Here is a 20,792-nt window from a genome sequence, read left to right as displayed (position 1 = left end):
CTGTTTGTCCAGTCCAGATCAGAATCTCTGAGCTCAAATAAGTTTCTACCTTGTCTTTACAGATAGCTATGTGTGTAGGTGCGCATTCTGAGATCCATCAAGAAATTATGGTCACACTTTGGGGAAGTATCATTAGTCTCATGATTGACTTCTATAAGTCACTAATAAACAGAGATTGCACACTGGAAATGATAAGGCAGTCGAACATGAGTATTAGACATTGAAGCTGAGCTGACATTTCTAAATGTTTTATATTGTCAATGTAATAATTTTGAAGCATGTATGCCACTAGTGAGTTGGCATTGCTTATGACAAAACCTTCCAACATTATAGTCGAGATATAATTGGCATCGGGAAGACTGTGTGCATTTGAAATGTATTAGAATAAATTGATCAGAAGAAAGTGACTTAACAAAATTTACCTGTTTGAGATTGCTGTGTTTCAGGCATGGGTCTGGAGGCTAGATGACAAAAATCCCTCAGCTATTTTGAAAAGAGATATTTAATCAATATTTTGGATTTCAACAATATATAATTATTCAATATAAATATTAAAAGTCACTTACCTCTGGATGTGGACATTTTTCAGCCCAAACTGAAAGAAAAAGAAAGTACAGTCAATCTTATGCACAATGAGAATTCCAAACCTACCTTTATGAAGGCTTCAGAGGGCAATGAGTTCTATTCCCTTCTTTCAAAATAAGCATCTATTATTTTACTGGTTATGAAAGCAGCTGACAAATATACTGAAATATATCAAAAGAAATCTATAGATTCAATTTAATTCCATCAAAATTCAGAGAAATTTTAAAAACAACCACAATAGCATCAAAAAGCCTTTCATGTTCATATGGAAATACAAAAAAGTCTTGGATATATTTAAGAAGATTCTCAATACTAAAATAGGCTGGAGAAATCACTATTTCAGATGGTATGTTTTGTTACAGAGCTAGAGTAATAAAAATATCATGGTTCTATCATCAAAATAGACATGTTGATCAATGAAATCAAATTAATGTCAAAACACCTATGAATACCTGATTTTTCACAAAGAAAGTAGAAATACACACTGGATAAAAATAGCCTCCATACATGGAGATTACCAAACTTCATGGATACATGAAGAAGAATACACATAGGAGTATTTATTACCCTGAACAAAACTTAACTCCAAATGGATCATGAATCTCTAAATAAGACTAGATACCCTGAATATGACAGAAGAAAAATTTTTAACAGGCTTGAACTCACTGGCATAGGAAACAGAACACCTGTAGCACAGCACTAAGACCCAAATTTAGTAAATGGGACCACATGAAACTGAAAGCTTCTTTATGGCAAAGGACACCATCATCAGGCTACATAATAGGAAAAGAACTTAATCATTTAAACCTCTAACGTACAGTTAGTATCTAAAATAAATAAAGAAGAAAAAATTGGACTCCCAGGAAACAAATAACCCAATGACAATGGTGTTTGGGAATACAAAGACAATTTTTAAAGATAAAACACAAACTACTGACAAACTTTTAAAGAAATGCTCATCATTTTTATTTATCAGAAGAATGCAAACCAAAAGTACTTTGAGATTTCATTTTACTCCTGTCTAAAGGGCGAAGTTCAATTAAGCAAATGACAACTCATGCTTGTGAGGATATGACGAAAATGGAACACTTGCTCATTACTGATGAGAATGTAAACTTTTACAGCCATTATGGAAATGACTCTGGCATTTTCTCAGGAAGCTGGCTACTAATCCTTCTCTAAATTCACCTATACACCTATCTGGCATATACCCAAAGGACTCTATATCCTACTACATAAATATCTGCTCATACATGCTCATTATTGACTATTTACAATAGCCAGATTTAGGAGCAGTCTAGATGTCCTTTAACTGACAAATATATAATGAAAATGTGGTGAACTTACACGATGGGGTGTTTTGCTTCTATCAAAAAAGGAAATTTACATATAAATGTATGAAGCTAGAAAAAATCACCACGAATGAGGAGACCCAGATCCAAAAGTCAAATACTGTATAATTTCCCTTATATGTGAGTGTTAGCATTTAAGTCTTCAACATGTGTGCTAAAATCCATATAACCACAGAGACTCTGCATCAAGTAAGGGATTGCTTGTGAGGATCATTCAAGTAAAGGGAAATAGAATATATAATTGTAGAGAGACAGTGGGGGGAAGGGCAATGCAAGTGAGAGGTTAGGGTAGGAATATGGGGATGACCAATTTACTAACATCCACATGAAAAAACGTATGGAAACATACTACTGTAGAAGATTTCTAAATACATAAGCATATAAAATAAATACAAATGGAGTCTCCAAATAAGAGAGGAGATAAACCCCCAATTAGACATCTTTTGCTAAACATGAAACCTTTAGTTATACCTTGTTGAGTCAATGGACAAATGGGGCACCTTAGGTATCTCAGGTAGAAGAAAACTCAGAGATCTTTCTGGGACTATCTCAATTTTACACATCGCTCATGCTTATTAACATATGGGACTTATTACCACTTTTGTTGTCTTTTATTTAAGTGTAAATTTATTCAGTGATTTCTTTCGGTAGCATAACATACCAGCATTTGTCTTACATAAAGTCTTTTCATGATGACTCTTACCTTCAATTATTTCATTTTCTTCTGGACCATTTCCTATGCTGGATGACTGGGCAGCTTTCTGCAGTGGATTAGGATAAAACACACTCTGTCACATGATATAAGTAGTGTAATTCCAAAAGGTCTTATTTTCTATTTCTGAACATATCATGATATTTGACTTTAAGGAAATTGTTCATGAGAATATATGCAGTATATATCAAAAACCATGGTATTTGAATGGAGAATCTTATATACACAGTCAAGTTTAAGCCTTTCATTTCCCAATTATATACAAGAAATATAGAGTAGAGGAAAAACATCCACAGACATAGTAATGCCTGATGTGCATGTATCAATAAAAGTAATCATTTTATATTATAATGCATGAAACTAATTTGTTCTTATTAGTAAAGTTGGAGGATGTTAATGAGACAAATGTTCACATCTTTAGTAGGGCCATTCCTCTAGGACACGATTAACATTAATTATGAGGTGTTGTACAATGACATTATTTGTGTGGTTAGGCTTGATAGGAGGTATGTATTATGTTAAAAACATTCATATTGTATCATGCTGATTGTGTAGTGAAGAAGGCAGAATGGGCTCAATTTCGGTAAAAGTGAACAAACAAAACTGACATATTTTGTTAATTTCTTATACATGGTAATTCTGGATCAAAATGATTAGCAGACAAGTTTTTATTTCCTATGTTACCTTTAGACAATAACATTAGACCATTATGCAGTTTTTTAATATTTTACAAATGTTTCTCAATGAACAGAAATCTTCCCCAAACACCATTTCACAGTTTTTGCATGTTTAACAGAATAAACAAATCTTGCTTTCTCGTTCTTCAAGAATTTTAAAAGTTATGAGAATATGTTGTCCACTATTCTATATGTACAGTAATGCCATCCTATTTGACAGTTACTGAGTGGACACTCCCTCATCTTCTAAAACATGTTAGGCTTCATACTTTGATCTCTGATGACAAAATACCATTCTCACTCCTACCCTGTATTAATGACAATTTTGCCTAAATATCTCTCTCTACCATATGTTTTCTTTATGACAAAATGCACCTATCTGAACTAAAACAGTTGCTTTTTACTTGCTTGGTGTTCTATTACTATGGCATAGGCTTCCCTCTGAAATTCTCAGTTCTTGATTTCTCAACATAGAGGAGATATTGACTATACAGATTTATGTGGGTTTAAAACATGAAAAATGTCTTCAGAACATACTCATACTTCAGTAAGTACCTAACATTGTATTATGTCTCTGAACAGATTGTGTGAAAGAGAAAGTATAGTGTCTTGAATCTATTTGAATTCTCTACATTAACTCAATTCCATATATATATATATATATATATATATATATATATATATATATATATATATATATATATTTATTGAGCATATTGGACAATAATGTGGAAATAATTAATTTCCTTCATTGAATTGAGCAAAATAATTGAGTTTTTCCTTCACAATTAGGTCTCTTTTATGGAATCAAAAATTCTTTCTGTTGGAAGATTAGTTGATTATATATCCATATGATCTTCTCAAATGAGGACCTTGAAATAACCCAATGACCATAAGGAAAAAATTTCTCCTTGACATAATTGAGTATAATCATCACATAACAAATTTAGTTTTTGCAGGAAGAATCAACTTTATTAAATAAGTCCAACTCTAAAGTCATAATTTTATATCGTCCACTATTTTAAATAGAGAGTCTATGGCTCTCCAGCCATGTAAAGAGCTTAACATAAAGCACAAGTAATAATCATATAATTATTTACTAAATTACATATAAAAGACAATGATTAGCTGTGTGACTGGATTCTAAGAATACCCTGTGTTTTATAATAGGTAAAAGACTTTCATTTCAATGTTAAATCATCATTGATGGACTGAATATAGTAGCCTGAAGTGTAGTTTCTTTTGGCCTATGGTAAGATCATCAAACCAAACAGTATTAAGTGAGAAATTTAATTTTAAACAGTTACATACCAATTTTTGATAGTCTTCATTCTTATTACAAACATTTTCATTTTCCAGTTTTAAATCCGGTATTGTTTCTAATTCTAGTTCTTCTGACATATCCACATATTTTATTTAAAAAATAAATATAACAATTAGATACATAATTTTCTATGACAATAGATTGAAATACATTCACAATTAGAATTTAGAAAAAAATTTACTCTTATCGATAAATATTTCAATTAAATGTACTTTATAGATGAATATTCACATGCTTAGATAAATGCCCAAGTTGTAGAAATACCTGTATATCACTTGTATAGAAACTGCATGTTGCCAGCTTCAAGACATCCAAATACTTGACTAATTCACACACCTCTCATAAATGACCAAGCTCTCTAAAATCTACACTTTCAGATGTCATCGATGCTTCAGAACATTTATCATGTGCTTATACCCACAAGCACATTCAAAAAATGTACAAATTAAGGAAATTGGAAAAGGATTATGAAATAATTTTTTTTTTTGGTTTTTCAAGACAGGGTTTCTCTGTGTAGCTTTGTGTCTTTCCTGGAACTCACTTGGTAGCCCAGGCTGGCCTCGAACTCACAGAGATCTGCCTGGCTCTGCCTCCCGAGTGCTGGGATTAAAGGCGTGTGCCACCTGTGCCCGGTTGAAATAATTGTTTTTTATTGAAACTAGCAAAATAGTTTTAGTTGTAAGGCCCTATTGCTCAAGACTCCACACTTTAGACACAGAATTTGGAGTAATTTAACTGGACCTGACATAGAAACCTGCTCTCATACTATGAGAACATGCTTTGCAAAGTGCCAAGGGAGATAAGCAATCAGTAATCCCACCAGCAGAAAATGGTACACCACCAAGATGTTGAAAAGCCTGGCAAGATAACGCTCATGGTAGGATAGCGATACTTTTATTTTTGGGGTAACCAACAGCTGTCCTATTGGTCTGGAGACCCACTCAATGAGAAATTCATTCCAAGTACTGGGAAACTAATCAACTATCCATGGATGGAGAAATCATAAACACTAGGAGTCATCAATTACTCCCATTTTCTCATAACAGTATACTTACTATGTTCTAAATATTGTTTTTTATAGTCACAGTTATACCCACAGAAGAATGTAGCTGACATTTTTCCTCAAAGAATTTACTTTTCACAGTACATAAAAGTATTACAGTATATACAATTAATCAAAATCCAAGGAGTGACCATAATATGCCCCAACTCCACTTATAAAGTCCTAAATCTAAGGATCAGAAAAAAATAGCAAGAATTGGGAAGATAGATTGTAAAATCAAAGTACCAGCACTCTTGAAGCTACACAGCATCTTCTATGCATGACTTAGATATTGCTACCATGAAATTTCAAAGGTATGATATCTGAAAAAACACCTGTATAAGGACAACACCAGATGAAATTCTACTGTGGGTGAAGTGAATCTCACAATGCACAACCCCTAGATGAAGATCTATAGGCAATCAGTGGCTGATAAACAAAGATAAATCAGGTGATTTTCCAGAGATGAGCTCATCCTAGTAGGATAATAGGTTGTGCAATTCCAGTGATCAGTCCTAAACACATGTACATATAAGCAACACACTAAACAAATACATACAAGCATGCATACACTTATACACACACAGAAACACAAACACACATGCACACACACATGCACATACGTGCATAAACACACACAAATATAGTGTGTCTTTACTAATAGTATAGAAGAGAAGTCACACACAGAGTTACTAAGGACTTGAGCACAGGGAATGTTGTAGAAATAGCCAGAAACCTGAAAAAGATGTAAATATAGTACACAAGCATGAAATTATCAAAAGTTAAATAAAATAAAAGGCAACTCTTTTACTGACGTTCTTATTTCAACCTTTGGATGAAAATTTTTCTTGTCTACCATTACATTTTTACTTTTGTTTGATTTAACATATATTACGTGGGTTATTTTATTTGGCTAAGGTATTTGTTGTCATGTTTTAAGCAAACCTCTCTGCCAAGTGATCTTACAAGTTAAGCATGTGCATTACCTTCTTGTTCTTCTACATGTTCATATTGTTTGGAAGCTATTGGTAAGTAATCCACACCACTTTTCAGACTATTTTCAGGAATATCTTGCTAAAATAATGAAAAATAATAATGAGAATATAGTTGAATTTCCTATTTTGAATTCAACTAAACTTAAAAATAGGATAGCATATTTTCATAGATAACATTTTGCATGCTCTTGAGATCAACCTATCTTTTCACCTCATACAGTCACATATGCTAAAATCAAGCTTTGAAGCAGAAATAGAAAAAGATCATCTGCAGAATTCAATAAGGAACTAAACTCATAATATGAAACTTATATTCCTCACTGAAAATTAAACAGTTAAAGAATACATTTAAGTACTAACTATTAATGTGCTTGCCATACCAAAGTATTTGATTTAAAAATCAATTCCTTGAGAAAATCAATTTAATATTATAGTAAGGCCCTTAGATTAGTATGAAAATACAGACTATGCCATGTGGAGAAGAACTGAAATATTTTAGAATCAGTTTTGTTTATGAAAGGAAGGATGTACAAAAATAGTTTTGTTAAAATCTTAGATATAGAGAAAATAGTTTCATAAAATTAAAAAGCAGTTAGTGATTCTTCTCTCTTTATACAATGCATGTAATTATTCAATGAAATCTCAAACTCTTTCACAGTAAAAAACAGGTATCGTTAGAGCATAACAAGCATTAACATGAAGGGAAGCATCAGAACATTCATTCGATGTCTGGAATGTTCCTGGTGCTTATTTATACTTGAAATAGTAGAGATGTCCTTATGCAATTACACACTCAGCATTGTTAGTCATTTAGTTGTAAGATAGGTAAGAAAATTTAAGGTTCACATAGATTCACTATTCTCTAAATGGCATAACACTAATAGTTATCACCTCATATTTAAGTCATATGAACTGGTAGTTTTAATTCAGAAAGATTCTGTGATGAAACATCAATGTCATTATGCCAGTTGAGGATTTTTAAGTCTTCAAATACTGTTGAAATATATGTTAGTCTGGTCCCAACATTCATAAAACACACAAAGAAAGGAATAAAAAAGCCTAATTGACTGTATGCTGAAATCCACATTTGAAGAATTTATGTATAGCTTATCACAATAAGACTCAAAGGACTGGGTGTGTGGTTGAGTGGTAGAGAATTTGCCTTGCATTCATTAATTTCACAGTTGATGTAATAAATGAAAAAACAAAAAGGAAAACTAAAAAACACCAATCACAAGTGATCTTGGACACCCAGAAACAGGAAGCCTAACCTCAGAGTGATTCTGGAGATTTAAATGAGCAATGAAACTACTGTATAGACATCCTTTAAAATTTGAAGTGTTACATATGATGCAAAGAATTTCTGTTTAATTTTCAAGATTTTGAGTGCAAAAATAAGATGAAATTGAAATTTGGCCTTTAGCATTTGTTATCAAAGACCTTATTCTAGAACTTGCTATAATTAGGGGGAAACATGTATACCTCAATTATATGAAGAGTATTTTCTTCCATTTTTGATTTAAAAATGTGCATGTACAATATATTTTGAACATACTTTCCCAACCAAAATACTCCCAGATTATTCCTCATCTACCAACCCCCCCAAGTTTGTAATCTTTCTCTCTTAAATCTATCCCCAAATTGAAAATACAAACTTACAACCAATAAGACAAAAATGCCACAAGAGAACACATCAGCCCCCAACAATACCACAAACACAAAATTGAACACTGTTTCCTTTGTGTTGATCAACTTCCCCTGGTCATAGTGTCTGCTCAGGAGTGCCTTTGATATACCCAGTGATGCTTCAAGTAGAACACTGATTTTTCCTTTGCCAACAGCTATCAATTACAAATGGTGTCCTGGTTATGGATGGCAGCCTGTGTCTTCTGCCTCTTAGTGCTGGCAACCTGTCTTGTTGGAACTTGTGCAAATCATCTGTGTACTGGCATAGTCTCTGAGTTCATATGTGCATTGATCTTGGTCCTGCTGTGTCTGGAAGACAAAGTTTCCTTGACCTTGTCCATAAGCACTGGCTCTTATAATCATTCTACTTTTTCTACATAAACACGGAGCCTTGTTGGAGGAGGTTTGATGAAGACATCCAATTTATGACTAGGTGGTCCAAAGTCTCTCACTCTGCATTTTGACCAGTTGATCTCTGTGCTGATTCCCATCTACTGCAAGAGAAAACTTCTGTAAGGAGGATTGGGAAAGGTATAGTGACATGTCTCTAGGACTCATTTTCTTGCTCATTTTCATTCAGAAGAAGAGTAGCATTGGGTTTGTCCATGGCCCATACCCTATATTGTCACATGTTAGTGGCCACTTTGGCAGTGTCAGGTTTGTATTCCATCTTATTCAGTCTTTAAGTCCAATGAAAAAGTCATTTGTTACTCCCATAATGTTTGTGCTACTATGGGACCAGCATATGTTTCAGACAGGTCACTGTTGTAGGTCACAGGGTTGTAGCTGGTGATATTGATGGTTACATTTCTCCTCTGGGAGCATAGGTGTATCTTCTAGTACCATGAACATTAGTTAGAAGGTGTAAGGATTCTATTTGGGCACAAATGCAACTACTCTATGTTTGGTGATTTAATATGTGGTTCCTTCACCAATAGGGTCTTCCTATTTAGTTGTGGAGTGAGACTAAAGGCCTTAGCCATAGCCTGTTATGTTTGGATAATTCTATGTGCCTATAGCATCATCAACAAATGGTTCTGGTCAAACTGGATGGCTACATGCAGAAGAACTAAGTAGATCCATATCTATCACCCTGCATACATCTCAACTACAAATGGATCAAAGACTTCAACATAAGACCATAAACTCTGATTAAGATAGAAGAAAATGTCTGGAAAAGGCTTCAATTCCTTGTTATACTCAATGACTGACTTTCTGAACCAGATACCAATAACACGGGCATTAGAACTGAAACTAGCAAGTGTAACTTCATGAAGATGAAAAGCTTCTCCTTAGAAAAGAACAGCATCATGGAAAAATTATGGCATGGAAAATAAATAAACCATTGTCAATTATACATCTGATAGGGGATTAGCATCTAAACCACAAAGAACTAATAAACTGAATATCAAGAAAACAAATAACATGTTCTAAAAAATGGGGTTTACAACTAAGCAGAGATACACAAATGCCTGAGAAACACTTCAATAAATGTTCAACATCCTTAGTCATCAATGTAAATGTAAATCAATGCCCCTCTGAGATTTCATTTTACCTAAGTCAAAATGGCCAAGATCAATAAAACAAATGACAGCTCAGCTTGGGAGTATGCAAGGAAAGGGAAACACTTGTTCCTTCCTGAAGAAAGTGCAAACTTATTCTTGGATATGAAGAGCCTTCAAACATTCTTTTTCTACCTCATTATATATTGGCAGCCTGAGACAGAACTCATTAGGAACATCCTTGAACTCTTGGAAAGTTCAACCTGCCTCTGTCATCTGAATTTTAGGATAAAGACTGTGCCATGATGAATGGATCCAATATTTTATGAGAATGAATAATGCAAAGCTATTATTATACTAATTTTGAGAGAAAGATTTTGTATTTCTACATTTTAATCACTTTAAATAATACTTTTTTTCTAGATAAAATACCAAAATTCTGTGGGATGGTCTTTCTGTATGCTGTGAATATATGTTGCTCCCATGGGTTAATAAATAATGCTGCATTAATAAATATGGCAGGGCAGGATGGAGCCAGGCAGGAAAACCAAGAGAGATAGAGGAAGAAGAAGGGTAGAGTCAGGGAAGATGCTGCAAGCTGTCAGGGGGAGCATGATGTAATAAAATACAGGTAAAGCCACGAGGCACATAGACTAATAGAAATGGGTTAATTTAAGATATAATAGCTAGCTAGCAATAAGCCTGAGCCATATATCAAACAGTTTATAATTAATGTAAACCTCTGTGTGTTTATTTGGGACCAAGTGGCTGCAGGACACAGGAAAACTTCCATCTACACCAGACTTGAAAAAAATGTTTTCAAAAGTTAGTGTTATGAGTAAAAGTGGTTTTTTTTTGTATTTTTACTATTAAGAAATTTTCTATTCATGTTACATAATAACCATAGATTCCCCTATCCTCCCTCCTTGTACCCCCAGCCTTCATCCCCAACCCACCCCCCATTCTCACCTCCTCCAAGGCAAGGTCTCCCATGGGGTCTCAGCAGAGCCTGGTACATTTGGTTGAGGCAGGCTCAAGCCCCTCCCTCATGCACCAAGGCTGCTCAGGGTGTCCCACCATAGGCACTGGGCTCCAAAAAACACACTCACACACCAGGAACAGATACAGTTTCACTGCCTGGGGGTCCCCTAACCGGTTCAAGGCAAACAACTGTCTCGCCTATCCAGAGGGCCTAGTCCAGTCCCATGGAGGCTCAACAACTATTGGTCCACACTTCATGTATTTCCACTAGATTGGCTGGCTCTCTCTGTACATTTTCCCATCATGATCTCAATGTCCCTTGCTCATAGAATTCCTCCTCTCTCTTATCAATTGAACTGCTGGAGCTTGGCCTGGTGCTCAGCCATGGATCTCTGCATCTGCTTCCATCAGTTACTGGATGAAGGCTCTATGATGACAGTTACAGTATTCACTAATCTGATTACCAGAGTAGGCCAGATCAGGCACACTCTCGACTATTGCTAGTAGTCTAAGGTGGGATCATCCTTGTGGATTCCTGGGAACTTCCCTAGCACTCTGTTTCTCCCTGTTCCCATGATGTCTTCATTTATCATGGTATCTCTTTCCTTGCTATCCCACTCTGTCCCTGTTCCAGCTCAAACTTCCCATTGCCTTGTGTTCTCATCCCCCATTCCTTGTCCTCCATGACTCACCCTCACCCTCAGTTTGCTCATGTTGATCTCATCTATTTTTCCTTCACTGTTTGTTCTATGAGTCCCTCTTAGGGTCTTCCTTGTTAGCCAGCTTCTCTAGAGTTGTGGGTTGTAGTCTGGTTATTCTTTGCTTTACATCTAGTATCCATGTATGAGTGAGTACATACCCTATTTTTCCTCCTGAGTCTGGGTTTTCATTCATTTGCCTGCACATTTTATAATATCATTATTTTTTACTGCTGACTAGTACTCCATTGTGTGTATGTGCCACATTTTCTTTATCCATTCTTCATCTGAGGGGCACCTAGATTGTTTCCAGTTTCTGGCTATTACGAATAATGATGCCATGAACATAGTTGAGCTTGTGTACTTGTGGTATGATTAAGCATTCCTTGGGTATATACCCAAGAGTGGTATAGCTGGGTATTGAGGAAGATTGACTCCCAATTTTCTGAGAAACCGCCATACTGATTTCCAAAGTGGCTGTACCAGTTTGCACTCCCACCAACAGTGGAGGAAGGAGTGTTCCCCTTGCTCCACATCCTCTCCAACATAAGCTGTCTTCAGTGTTTTTGATCATAGCCATTCTGACAGGTGTAAGATGGTATCTCAGAGTCATTTTGATTTGTATTTCCCTGATGGCTAAGGATGTTGAGTAATTCCTTAAATGTCCTTTGGCCATTTGAGATTCTTCTTTTGAGAATTCTCTGTTTAGCCCTGTAGCCCATTTTTAATTGGATTGTTTGGAATTTTGATGTCTAGCTTATTGAATTCTTTTATATATTTTGGAGATCAGCCCTCTGTCAGATGTCAGGTGGGGTTGGTAAAGATCTTTTCCTATTCTGTAGGCTGTTGTTTTGTCTTATTGGCTGTGTCCTTTGCCCTACAAAAGCTTCTCAGTTTCAGAAAGTCCCAATTATTAATTGTTTCTCTCAGTGTCTGTGCTATTGGTGTTATATTTAGTAAGTGGTCTCCTGTGCCAATGCATTCTAGGCTACTTCCTACTTTCTCTTCTCAAGATCAGTGTAACTGGATTTATGTTGAGGTCTTGGATCCACTTGGACTTGAGTTCAGTGCATGGCGACAGATACGGATCTATATGCAATCTTCTGCATGTTCACATCCAGTTAACATGTCGTTGACAGCCAGTTAACAGTTTTTAAAAGTTAGTATCATGAGTAAAAGATTTTTTAAAAGGTACATTAAAAACTAATGATAATTTCTGAGCCCTTCAATACATGGGTTGGAAATGTAAGCTATTGATAAGATACTTTAAGTAACATAATGAATAGGTTAGTCTACATATTTAGAGAAGCCTGAAAATTATGTAAGTCATGCTATAAAAATAAAAATAAAACAACTAATGTTTATTTGTCCAAATATTCCCAAATTTCAAATTCCCTCCAATGTAGTAAAACTATACAAACTAATTTTTCTGTGATTACTTATTTCTTATCTCATTTTTGGCTTTCAGAACCTTAAAATAGTTATTATGTTTTGGTATTTTTCACCATCAATATAGTAATATTTTCATAATTTTATAAAAAAATTCTAGCCAATTTTTCATCTAAAGTGATGACATTTTGACAACTGCTATATTATACCATTTTAAACTCCACAAAGAAGAAATTCAGCACAAGAATTTACCTCAAGAAGGCATTGATTACCTGAGTTTTCAAATTAGCTGTGTCCTCCATTCTTGCACACACAGACGTCAGTGACGGATTCAAAGTGATATCTTTGAAGCAAAACACACAACAAATAAGTGAGTAGTGGACAAAAGCATTTGTCCTGAATGTTTAGTTATTTGAATAGCAAATGGTGTTTCTATTGTTATTAGACAACTGTTTTATAAAATTTGTTCAGCTGTTAATTTCTGTCTCCACTTCTCCTAATCTCTGCACTTGTCAAGAAAGAGTTACACATAGTTCCACATCAAATAGTGTCAGTCAATGTATTTGTGGAACCTGAAAATCATTTGTTTTGAAAACTGTCCTGATGATTGAACGCAAATTACAATTAATTGCTCACATACTCTTTAACCATTAATTTAAATAAAGGTAATAGCCCCAAATAAAGCAAAGCAATAGTGACCTCGTTCTACTCTATTAATAAAGCACAAAACTGTATAACTACTAAATGGCAACCTTCATTCTTGAGCATGGAAAATACCCATTGAAAGGAAACCATCACATCCATTCATTGTAAAATAACTAATGAAGTCATGAAACAAATGTGAAATCCTTGAACATTAAAGTTATAAGTGAACAAACAAATGTGCACATTGAGATTTGAAATCCTTTTATCATGGGTGTTCAAACATTAAAATATAATAATTCAGTTGTGCTTCCTACTTGGTGCAGGCTGATTCAAAAACTACCAAGCACTTAAAAACCTTCATATGTGCTCGGTTGATGGCAGAGACTTCTGGAAAAGCAGATCCCTGGGACTTTTGCCTCTGTTTCCCTCTATGTTCTCTAGATGTCTTCCTTATATAGGATACCACTCCTCGTTCCCTCTTTTGCAGTCTTCAGTGATGCTCTCTGGTCTTTAAATATTCATCCCAGGAAGGTGCAGATTCCTGAAAGTACAGGCTCAAAGAACCTGAAAGACAGCTAGTTCCCTGGTTCAGGCATATAAGCTAAATGGAGGGTCAGCAACACACATCCCAAGCCTAGGCATGTTATAAAATTCTATGATTATGTTTTGCAATTCCAATCTGAAAAGGACAGGAATTTGGCAAAGGTAACAGGAAAAGAAGCAGTGGCAGTGGATCATAGATATTTTTCATTCAGATTTCATTTCAGCCCTTGGTGCTGAACATTCTCTAGCCCACCCTCTGTGATACCACATTCCCTGTTTTCTATAAAGACTTCAGGTTTCTCAAGAAAGTTTCAACAGAAGAATTTATTTGTCATTTCTATCAATTAAGCACAAAAGGTAATATAGTTTCCAAATTACATTCAACCCTATCCATTCCCAGATGATTTTCACCATCCTGTGTCTATGTAATTAACTTTATTGTCTTTAAAAAACTAATCACGAGGCCAAACTCTTAGTCCTATTGACCTCCATGATTTTACTTTCAAAATTGCCCTTCCCCTGTTAAAGTCATTCAAATCATCCACCACTATGCTACTTTTAATGCCATTCTTGGAACACTTGACTCATTCCCATATTTTCCTACAGAAATTCTCAATCAAATACTGGTCAGTAATGACTGGTCTTTTAGTGAAGGAACTAAAAGACCTAAATTGGGCCATTTGTATTTCCACCTCCGTAGAATACTGTGTTTTAGTTTTGGCTTCTCCCTCAGAGCAACTGTTTATGTATAATGTTGGATCTAGTTTTCTGTGCTCAGGATACTTTTATTAGTTTTCAAAATCCCTTAAAAACTACAAATTTTTCATATCTGAAATTTTCTAATAAAACAAGAAGGAGTACCTGGCAGTCAAAAATTCTAAACTATAGGTCAAGAAACATGAGGAAAAATAAATGTACAGTAAAAATTTCAAAATGCTTAGTGTCATGGGGGAAACAAAGACTTGATAAAACGAGGAAAAAAAAACCCTCTTGTGCCCAGGCAGTCTAGTAGTTTGAAGAGAAAACAAAACTGAGTATAAGTTCATAATGTCCCTTAAATAGATGCTCAATTGTAACAGCATAACATGGTGTATGTGCACATGGACTACCATTCCAATAATGTAATTCCAAGCCTTCTGTCATCTTGCTCATTTCAAACCTATGGCACTACAGACACAATTAAGAGAGGTTCCCCCTCCAATCTTGATAGCAATGTAGTATCTAAGAACAACTTTCAAAAAGAAAAACTATGGAGTTATAGATAGGTTTCTCAGGAAAACTCTAATCCAGAGTTGACACATAAGGAAAACTGGCTTTCTACATGAGATCATCTCAATGTAGTCACAGGAACAAGAGAATGAAGAGGCTGACAGTTCAGTCAAGAGCTGGCAACTTGTTACCTATGGGATTATAGAATTAATCAAACTCTCTGCATGACCTTTGCTAAAGTAGTAAGACACTTAGTCACAAGGACATAAAAGCTTTAAAACATATGATTATATTAATGCATCATGGACACTAAATAAATCAGATGGAATCAGTGAAGAACACAATATTCAATAAACATTAGTTCTTTTCCCTGGTCTAATTATAAGTTAACATTCATATTCAAAGACCTTAAAATCTTACCCTGATGAAACGACATCTTCAGGCTCATTTCCTATAATTGAATGAATAGTAAACATATTTCAGTCGATTATATTAGTCTATAAAATATCATAGGGTAAATCTTCTAGAGTAAAAAATCTTCTAGGATAAATAATAACTATGGTACAGGAATATAACAAATGCATCAGGAAATCACCTTCTTTGGATTTATTGAATAAACAATGAAAGAAATTATCAGCATTTGATACCTCAAAGTAGGTGACCATGTATACTCACAACAATTCCAACTTACGGCAAATAGTGCCATTGCCAGAATCAGTGCCTATCATAAATAAATAGCAAAGAGAGTAGTTTTCTGGAAGAATGGTACCAGGATCAATTTCAAGAGAGTATAAATATTTTGTTATAACACAACAAATATTCCCCAGATACACGGCTGCAATCCTTCAGGTAAGAATGAAACAACCTATCAGAGAGAACCTGAAGCAATGATCATTGTACTTATCAATTTCCCCTAAAATTATGGAAACCTATCAGGACAATGTTTCTCATAAAGACTTGCAAGGAATTAGAAAAGAGAGGTAAGGTGAAATCAATGCTGCCCACCCTCCCGATCTCCTCTGTGGTTAGGTTCTGATGAGCTCTTTTAGATCTGGCTATAATTCTCATTCTTACCTATGATGCAATAAGGTAGAAACTCAATTGCTATTGTCACCTTTGGACATAACTACTGGTAAGATCCCCTTCTTAAGAACATATCTATTCTGCACATGGCTATTATACAGAAGATTAAAAGTATGCACTAGCAAGGCTAGGTCAAAGAAAGTTGCTTTGGAAATTTGTTTATTATAAAACTATAAATCCATATGTAGGTATCTACATATATATCACTTAATAACTCACTTAAGGTCTTTCTACTGGGATAGAAACCTAGTCCCCTATGGTGGTATTTTATTTGTGCTGAAGTGTGATTTTATTTGTATGTTAATAAAGTTGCCTGGAGATCAGAAGTAAAACCGAGCCATTAAGCAGATGTCAGGCGGTGGTGGCACGTACCCTTAATCCAATCCCATGCAGGCAGAGTCTCTGTGTGGTCAAGGACACAGCCAAGCAGTGGTGACCTGAACCTTTAATCCCAGTACCAACCATAGAGACCTGGAGGTCTGTATAGATAGGCAGTGACAGGGAAGTCATGTGGTTGGGTTTAGAGCCAATGAGAAGGCAGAACAGAAAGACAATAAAAAGATAAGTCACAGAGGAAGAAGGTCTCTCTCATTAGAGAAGAGACAGTGGCCAGGTATTAAGATAAGGCTGTCTTGGCTCTTCACTAGTGCTCTGATATCTTGGACTTTTAACTCTGTATTTGGCTCTGTGTTTTTTATTTACTAAGACCATTTAGAATTTTGTCTACAGTTCCCCTTTTATATAAAATAAGAAAGACAACACATGGTGAGATCCTATTGACATTACCCTTGAGAAAGTATCTTCCCATGGAAAATGAAGACTAGAAATGTGCCCAAGGGGCAGAGCACCTGTCTTGCAAAATAGGGTAAAAGATAAAATGGGGTTGTGGATGGATAGTCAAGTATTATCTGGTGTATGAGTGGCTTCATATTTACTGATAAACACTACAGATATTAACCACCCACAATAAAAACAGAATTTAAATCTGGAATTAGTAGACTAGTTTCTTCTTTTTTTCCCCGAAAGAAGAGGTTCATTATTTGCTTCATCTATAGTATTCACATTCTAAAGGTTACTGCATATGGGAAAAAATCATGTGAAAGACTTGACTACAGTTTGACCTCTGGAGATTGCCTTTTGGCACTCAAGAGTCTATTTGGCAACACAAAGCAGGAAGACAAAAATAAAAATAAAAATAGGGTCATTGGAGTAGCAAATACATAGAGCACCTCCTTCTTAAAGTATGAAACCTTGAGTTCAACACCTCACAGTTAAGAATATTAATTTCTAATTATACATTTAGGAACCAAACCATTGCCATACAGTAGAGCCAGAAGTAATCACCATGTATGTAAACATTTCAGTAACACTATATGATGTATTTGTTTAAATGGAAGAATTTGAATACAAAATTACCATTATTTTAGATTTTGTGCCACCTTTATTGAATAAGTCTCTTTTTTTTCGTAACCCCCCAAAAACTGCCATCAGTAAACTCACACTTGTTCCAGATCCAAGCTGACAACCCTCTTTGTTTGTGAGTCACCATTGTTGGGCAAGTCTCTCTTTCCATTTCCCATCCTATTATCCCCTACTACTTTCTCCAAACCCACATGCCTTGCTTTAGAAATGCAGCAGGCATGGCCTCCATGTTTCCTAGCTACCTTTGCTAGCTAGGTGGCTACTTCATTTTCTCTGGAAGCCAACAAGCCTATTCCAGGCCCAAAGCTGTGAACCCTCTGTTGCAGGAATCCTAAATGTTATTTTAATTTAAAAAAAAAAAAACAGAGCCAGATATTGGGGAAAATGCTGAAAGATCAAAAAGACAAAGAATCAAGTCATAGCCAAGTCTAACCTCGCCAACTCCAGGAATCCTCTGACTGAATGCCTCTGAGTCCTCAGCTAAAAGCTCTCTAGCTGAAAAGCCTCTAGACAAAAGGGGTTCCAGCCAAAAAGCCTTTAGTTCCTGTCTCCTCGAGCCTTATATACCTTTCTCTACCCAGCCATCATGTCCTTCCTAGTGTTGGGATTAAAGGCATGTGACTTCCCAGTAATGGGATTAAGGGTGGGTGCCACCACTGCTTGGCTCTGTTTCTCTCCTAGACTGATTCAATCTCATGTAATCCAAGGTGGATATAACTCACAGAGATCCAAATGGGTCTCTGCCTCCCAAGTGCTAGGATTAAAGATGTGTGCCACCACTGCCTGGCCTCTATATTTAATCAAGTGGCTTGTTCTGTCCTCTTATCTTCAAGCAAATTTTATTAGAGTATACAATATATCACAACCTTTTCTGGGTAAGTCACTTCTTCCCTGTTCTGGCCCCACATTTTTTTGCCTGTGGCTGTCACCATACACAGAAGACTAGGTCCAGATCAATGGCTGCAATAGATATAATACTGAAAATTGCAGCATCCCAACTAGAAAGTTCAGAGAAAAACCTTACCAATATAACAAATCAAACAAAAAATAGAATATGAGAATGTAAAGAAAAGGTAGAAAATCTAGAATTAATTAGCAAATAATATAAAAAAGAAAAAAAGCCATGCTACAAGACCATATAGTGGTATTTTATTTGTACTGAAATGTGATTTTCATTGTATGTTAATAAATAAAGTTGCCCAGGGGTCAGAGCTATTAGAGCCAGAGCAAGAGCATAGTGGTGGTGGTGCATGCCTTTAATCCCAGCACTTGGTAGAAGAGATAGGTAGATCTCTGTGTGTTCAGGGATACAGCCAGCATTGGAGACATACGCCTTTAAGACCTGGAGGGTGGTACTTGCAGGCAGTGATGAGGCAGTCATGTGTTTGGGTTTACAACCAATGAGAAGGCAGAACAGAAAGTCTATTTAAAGAAAGACACACAGGAAGTAGCTTTTTTTCCGGGAAGCTAGGAACACTGCAGGAGGTAAGATTTTTAGCTCTGAGCTCTGACCTCTTGGCTTTCTCTTTTACATTGGTTCTGTGTTTTTTATTTTAATAAGACGACTGGTTATATCTACATCTGGCGCCCAATGTGACAAGAATCCATTAAAAACCTCTTGGGGTTGGCTCCCTAGTTCGAGTGGTCGGCCCTACTCCCTAGCCCTGGCCCAGGTCTGCTTGGCCTCAGGACGGACTAACCTTGAGCTGCTTGCTTAAAGCCGGTGCTACAAACAACTCAGGCCTGCCCTGCTGAACAGGGCCCCTGCCTGTAAAGCCAACTCACCTGGTGGGAGCTTAAGGAAGCCAGAGCCAAGCCTTGACTCAACTCAAGAGGGAACACGTGGCTGGATTTAAGCTTTAGCCGGCTACGCTTTCACTTTCTCTCTCTGTCTCTCTGTCTCTCTGTCTCTGTCTCTCTGTCTCTCTCTCTCTCTCTCTCTCTCTCTCTCTCTCTCTCTCTCTCTCTTCACACCTAGGACACTAGGTGGCTATTTTGAAATTTCCTCAGATTTCTACTGTTCTACGCAGATTTGGTAAGTAACAACATATCAGATATTTTAAAGGAAACTATTTAAAAGAGAAAATTTTTTCCACATTAAAAAAAATGGGTTTTATGTGTACATTGGAAGAAAATTGAGTTTTGTTTGAAATTTTAGGCAGTCTGACAGTGGAACAACTATATGAGAAGATTAGTACTTGTGGAATTATGCAGTTTATCACTATGGTTATCCTCATTTTACAATTTAAAAAGATAGTCAATTTAAGTGCCAGGATGACAGCTTTAGAAAAACTTGTTAAACCTGTAAAAATTCAGACAGAAGAAATTAACAGTGAAGTTGTTTCATGTTTGGATCATAAGGTTACAGAAAGAAAGCCTGTTTTCACACAGTCACCCTTAATTTATCCTGTAACCGTACAGCAGTTGCCTGATCAAATGACTACACAAAATATTTGGGCTCCAATTGAAATTTTGGATTTAAAAAGGTTTAAGGAGGCAATAGTATCTAATGGCATGTATTCCCCATATGTACAGCAAATGTTAAACTCTTGGTCAACATATAATAGGATTGTACCACAGGACTGGTGGGAGCTGGCACAAGCTGTTCTTGAACCCAGCCAGAGGCTGCAATTTTTAACTTGGTTTATGGATGAAGCTAAAAACATAGAAAAACAATGGAGGGATAAAGGAATACAAGTTTGCCAAGATCAGCTTATTGGAGAAGGCCAATATGCTTCAGTACAAACACAATGTTTATATGATGTCCAAACCCTAATTTTATGTCGAACAGCAGCCTTGAATGCATGGACAGAGGAACCAGGAAAAAAAACCTGAATCATTTACAAAGGTTATGCAAGGCCCCAAAGAATCTTTCACAGATTTTTTACAAAGACTGGCTTCAGCAGTAAAGAGAATGGTCTCGGATTTAGAAGCTAGTAAGATAATA

The 20,792-nt window shown here is 35.8% G+C and overlaps 2 protein-coding genes across 6 annotated transcripts in view; both read right to left on the bottom strand.

Annotated features, from left to right (window-relative positions):
• The window catches only part of LOC143273797 (uncharacterized), a 32,386-nt gene extending 16,625 nt beyond the window's left edge, over positions 1-15,761 (bottom strand). For 3 of the 5 annotated variants that reach the window (XR_013051968.1, XM_076573790.1, XM_076573791.1), the window contains exons 1-6: positions 13,216-15,761; positions 6,679-6,766; positions 4,638-4,720; positions 2,641-2,698; positions 567-595; positions 423-483 (exon numbers count right to left, since the gene is read on the bottom strand). Coding sequence is in view for 2 of the 5 variants with exons in the window: in XM_076573790.1 (XP_076429905.1) it covers positions 423-483; positions 567-595; positions 2,641-2,698; positions 4,638-4,720; positions 6,679-6,766; positions 13,216-13,245 (349 nt within the window). In the remaining 3 variants the exon portion in view is untranslated. Of the gene's footprint in view, positions 1-422; positions 484-566; positions 596-2,640; positions 2,699-4,637; positions 8,868-13,215 lie in introns of all 5 variants that reach the window. The other 2 variants (XR_013051969.1, XR_013051970.1) reach the window with 2 other exon arrangements.
• The window catches only part of LOC107401374 (uncharacterized), a 246,397-nt gene that overhangs the window by 189,552 nt on the left and 36,053 nt on the right, over positions 1-20,792 (bottom strand). The window contains exon 7 of the mRNA XM_076573782.1: positions 15,761-15,791. Coding sequence (XP_076429897.1) covers positions 15,761-15,791 — 31 coding nt within the window. The remainder of the gene's footprint in view (positions 1-15,760; positions 15,792-20,792) is intronic.

This window comes from Peromyscus maniculatus, chromosome 6, assembly GCF_049852395.1.
Source record: "Peromyscus maniculatus bairdii isolate BWxNUB_F1_BW_parent chromosome 6, HU_Pman_BW_mat_3.1, whole genome shotgun sequence".
NCBI classification, from domain to species: domain Eukaryota; kingdom Metazoa; phylum Chordata; class Mammalia; order Rodentia; family Cricetidae; genus Peromyscus; species Peromyscus maniculatus.
The sequence above is the reverse complement of the archived record's forward strand: the minus strand, read 5'-3'. Positions and strand labels throughout refer to the sequence as shown.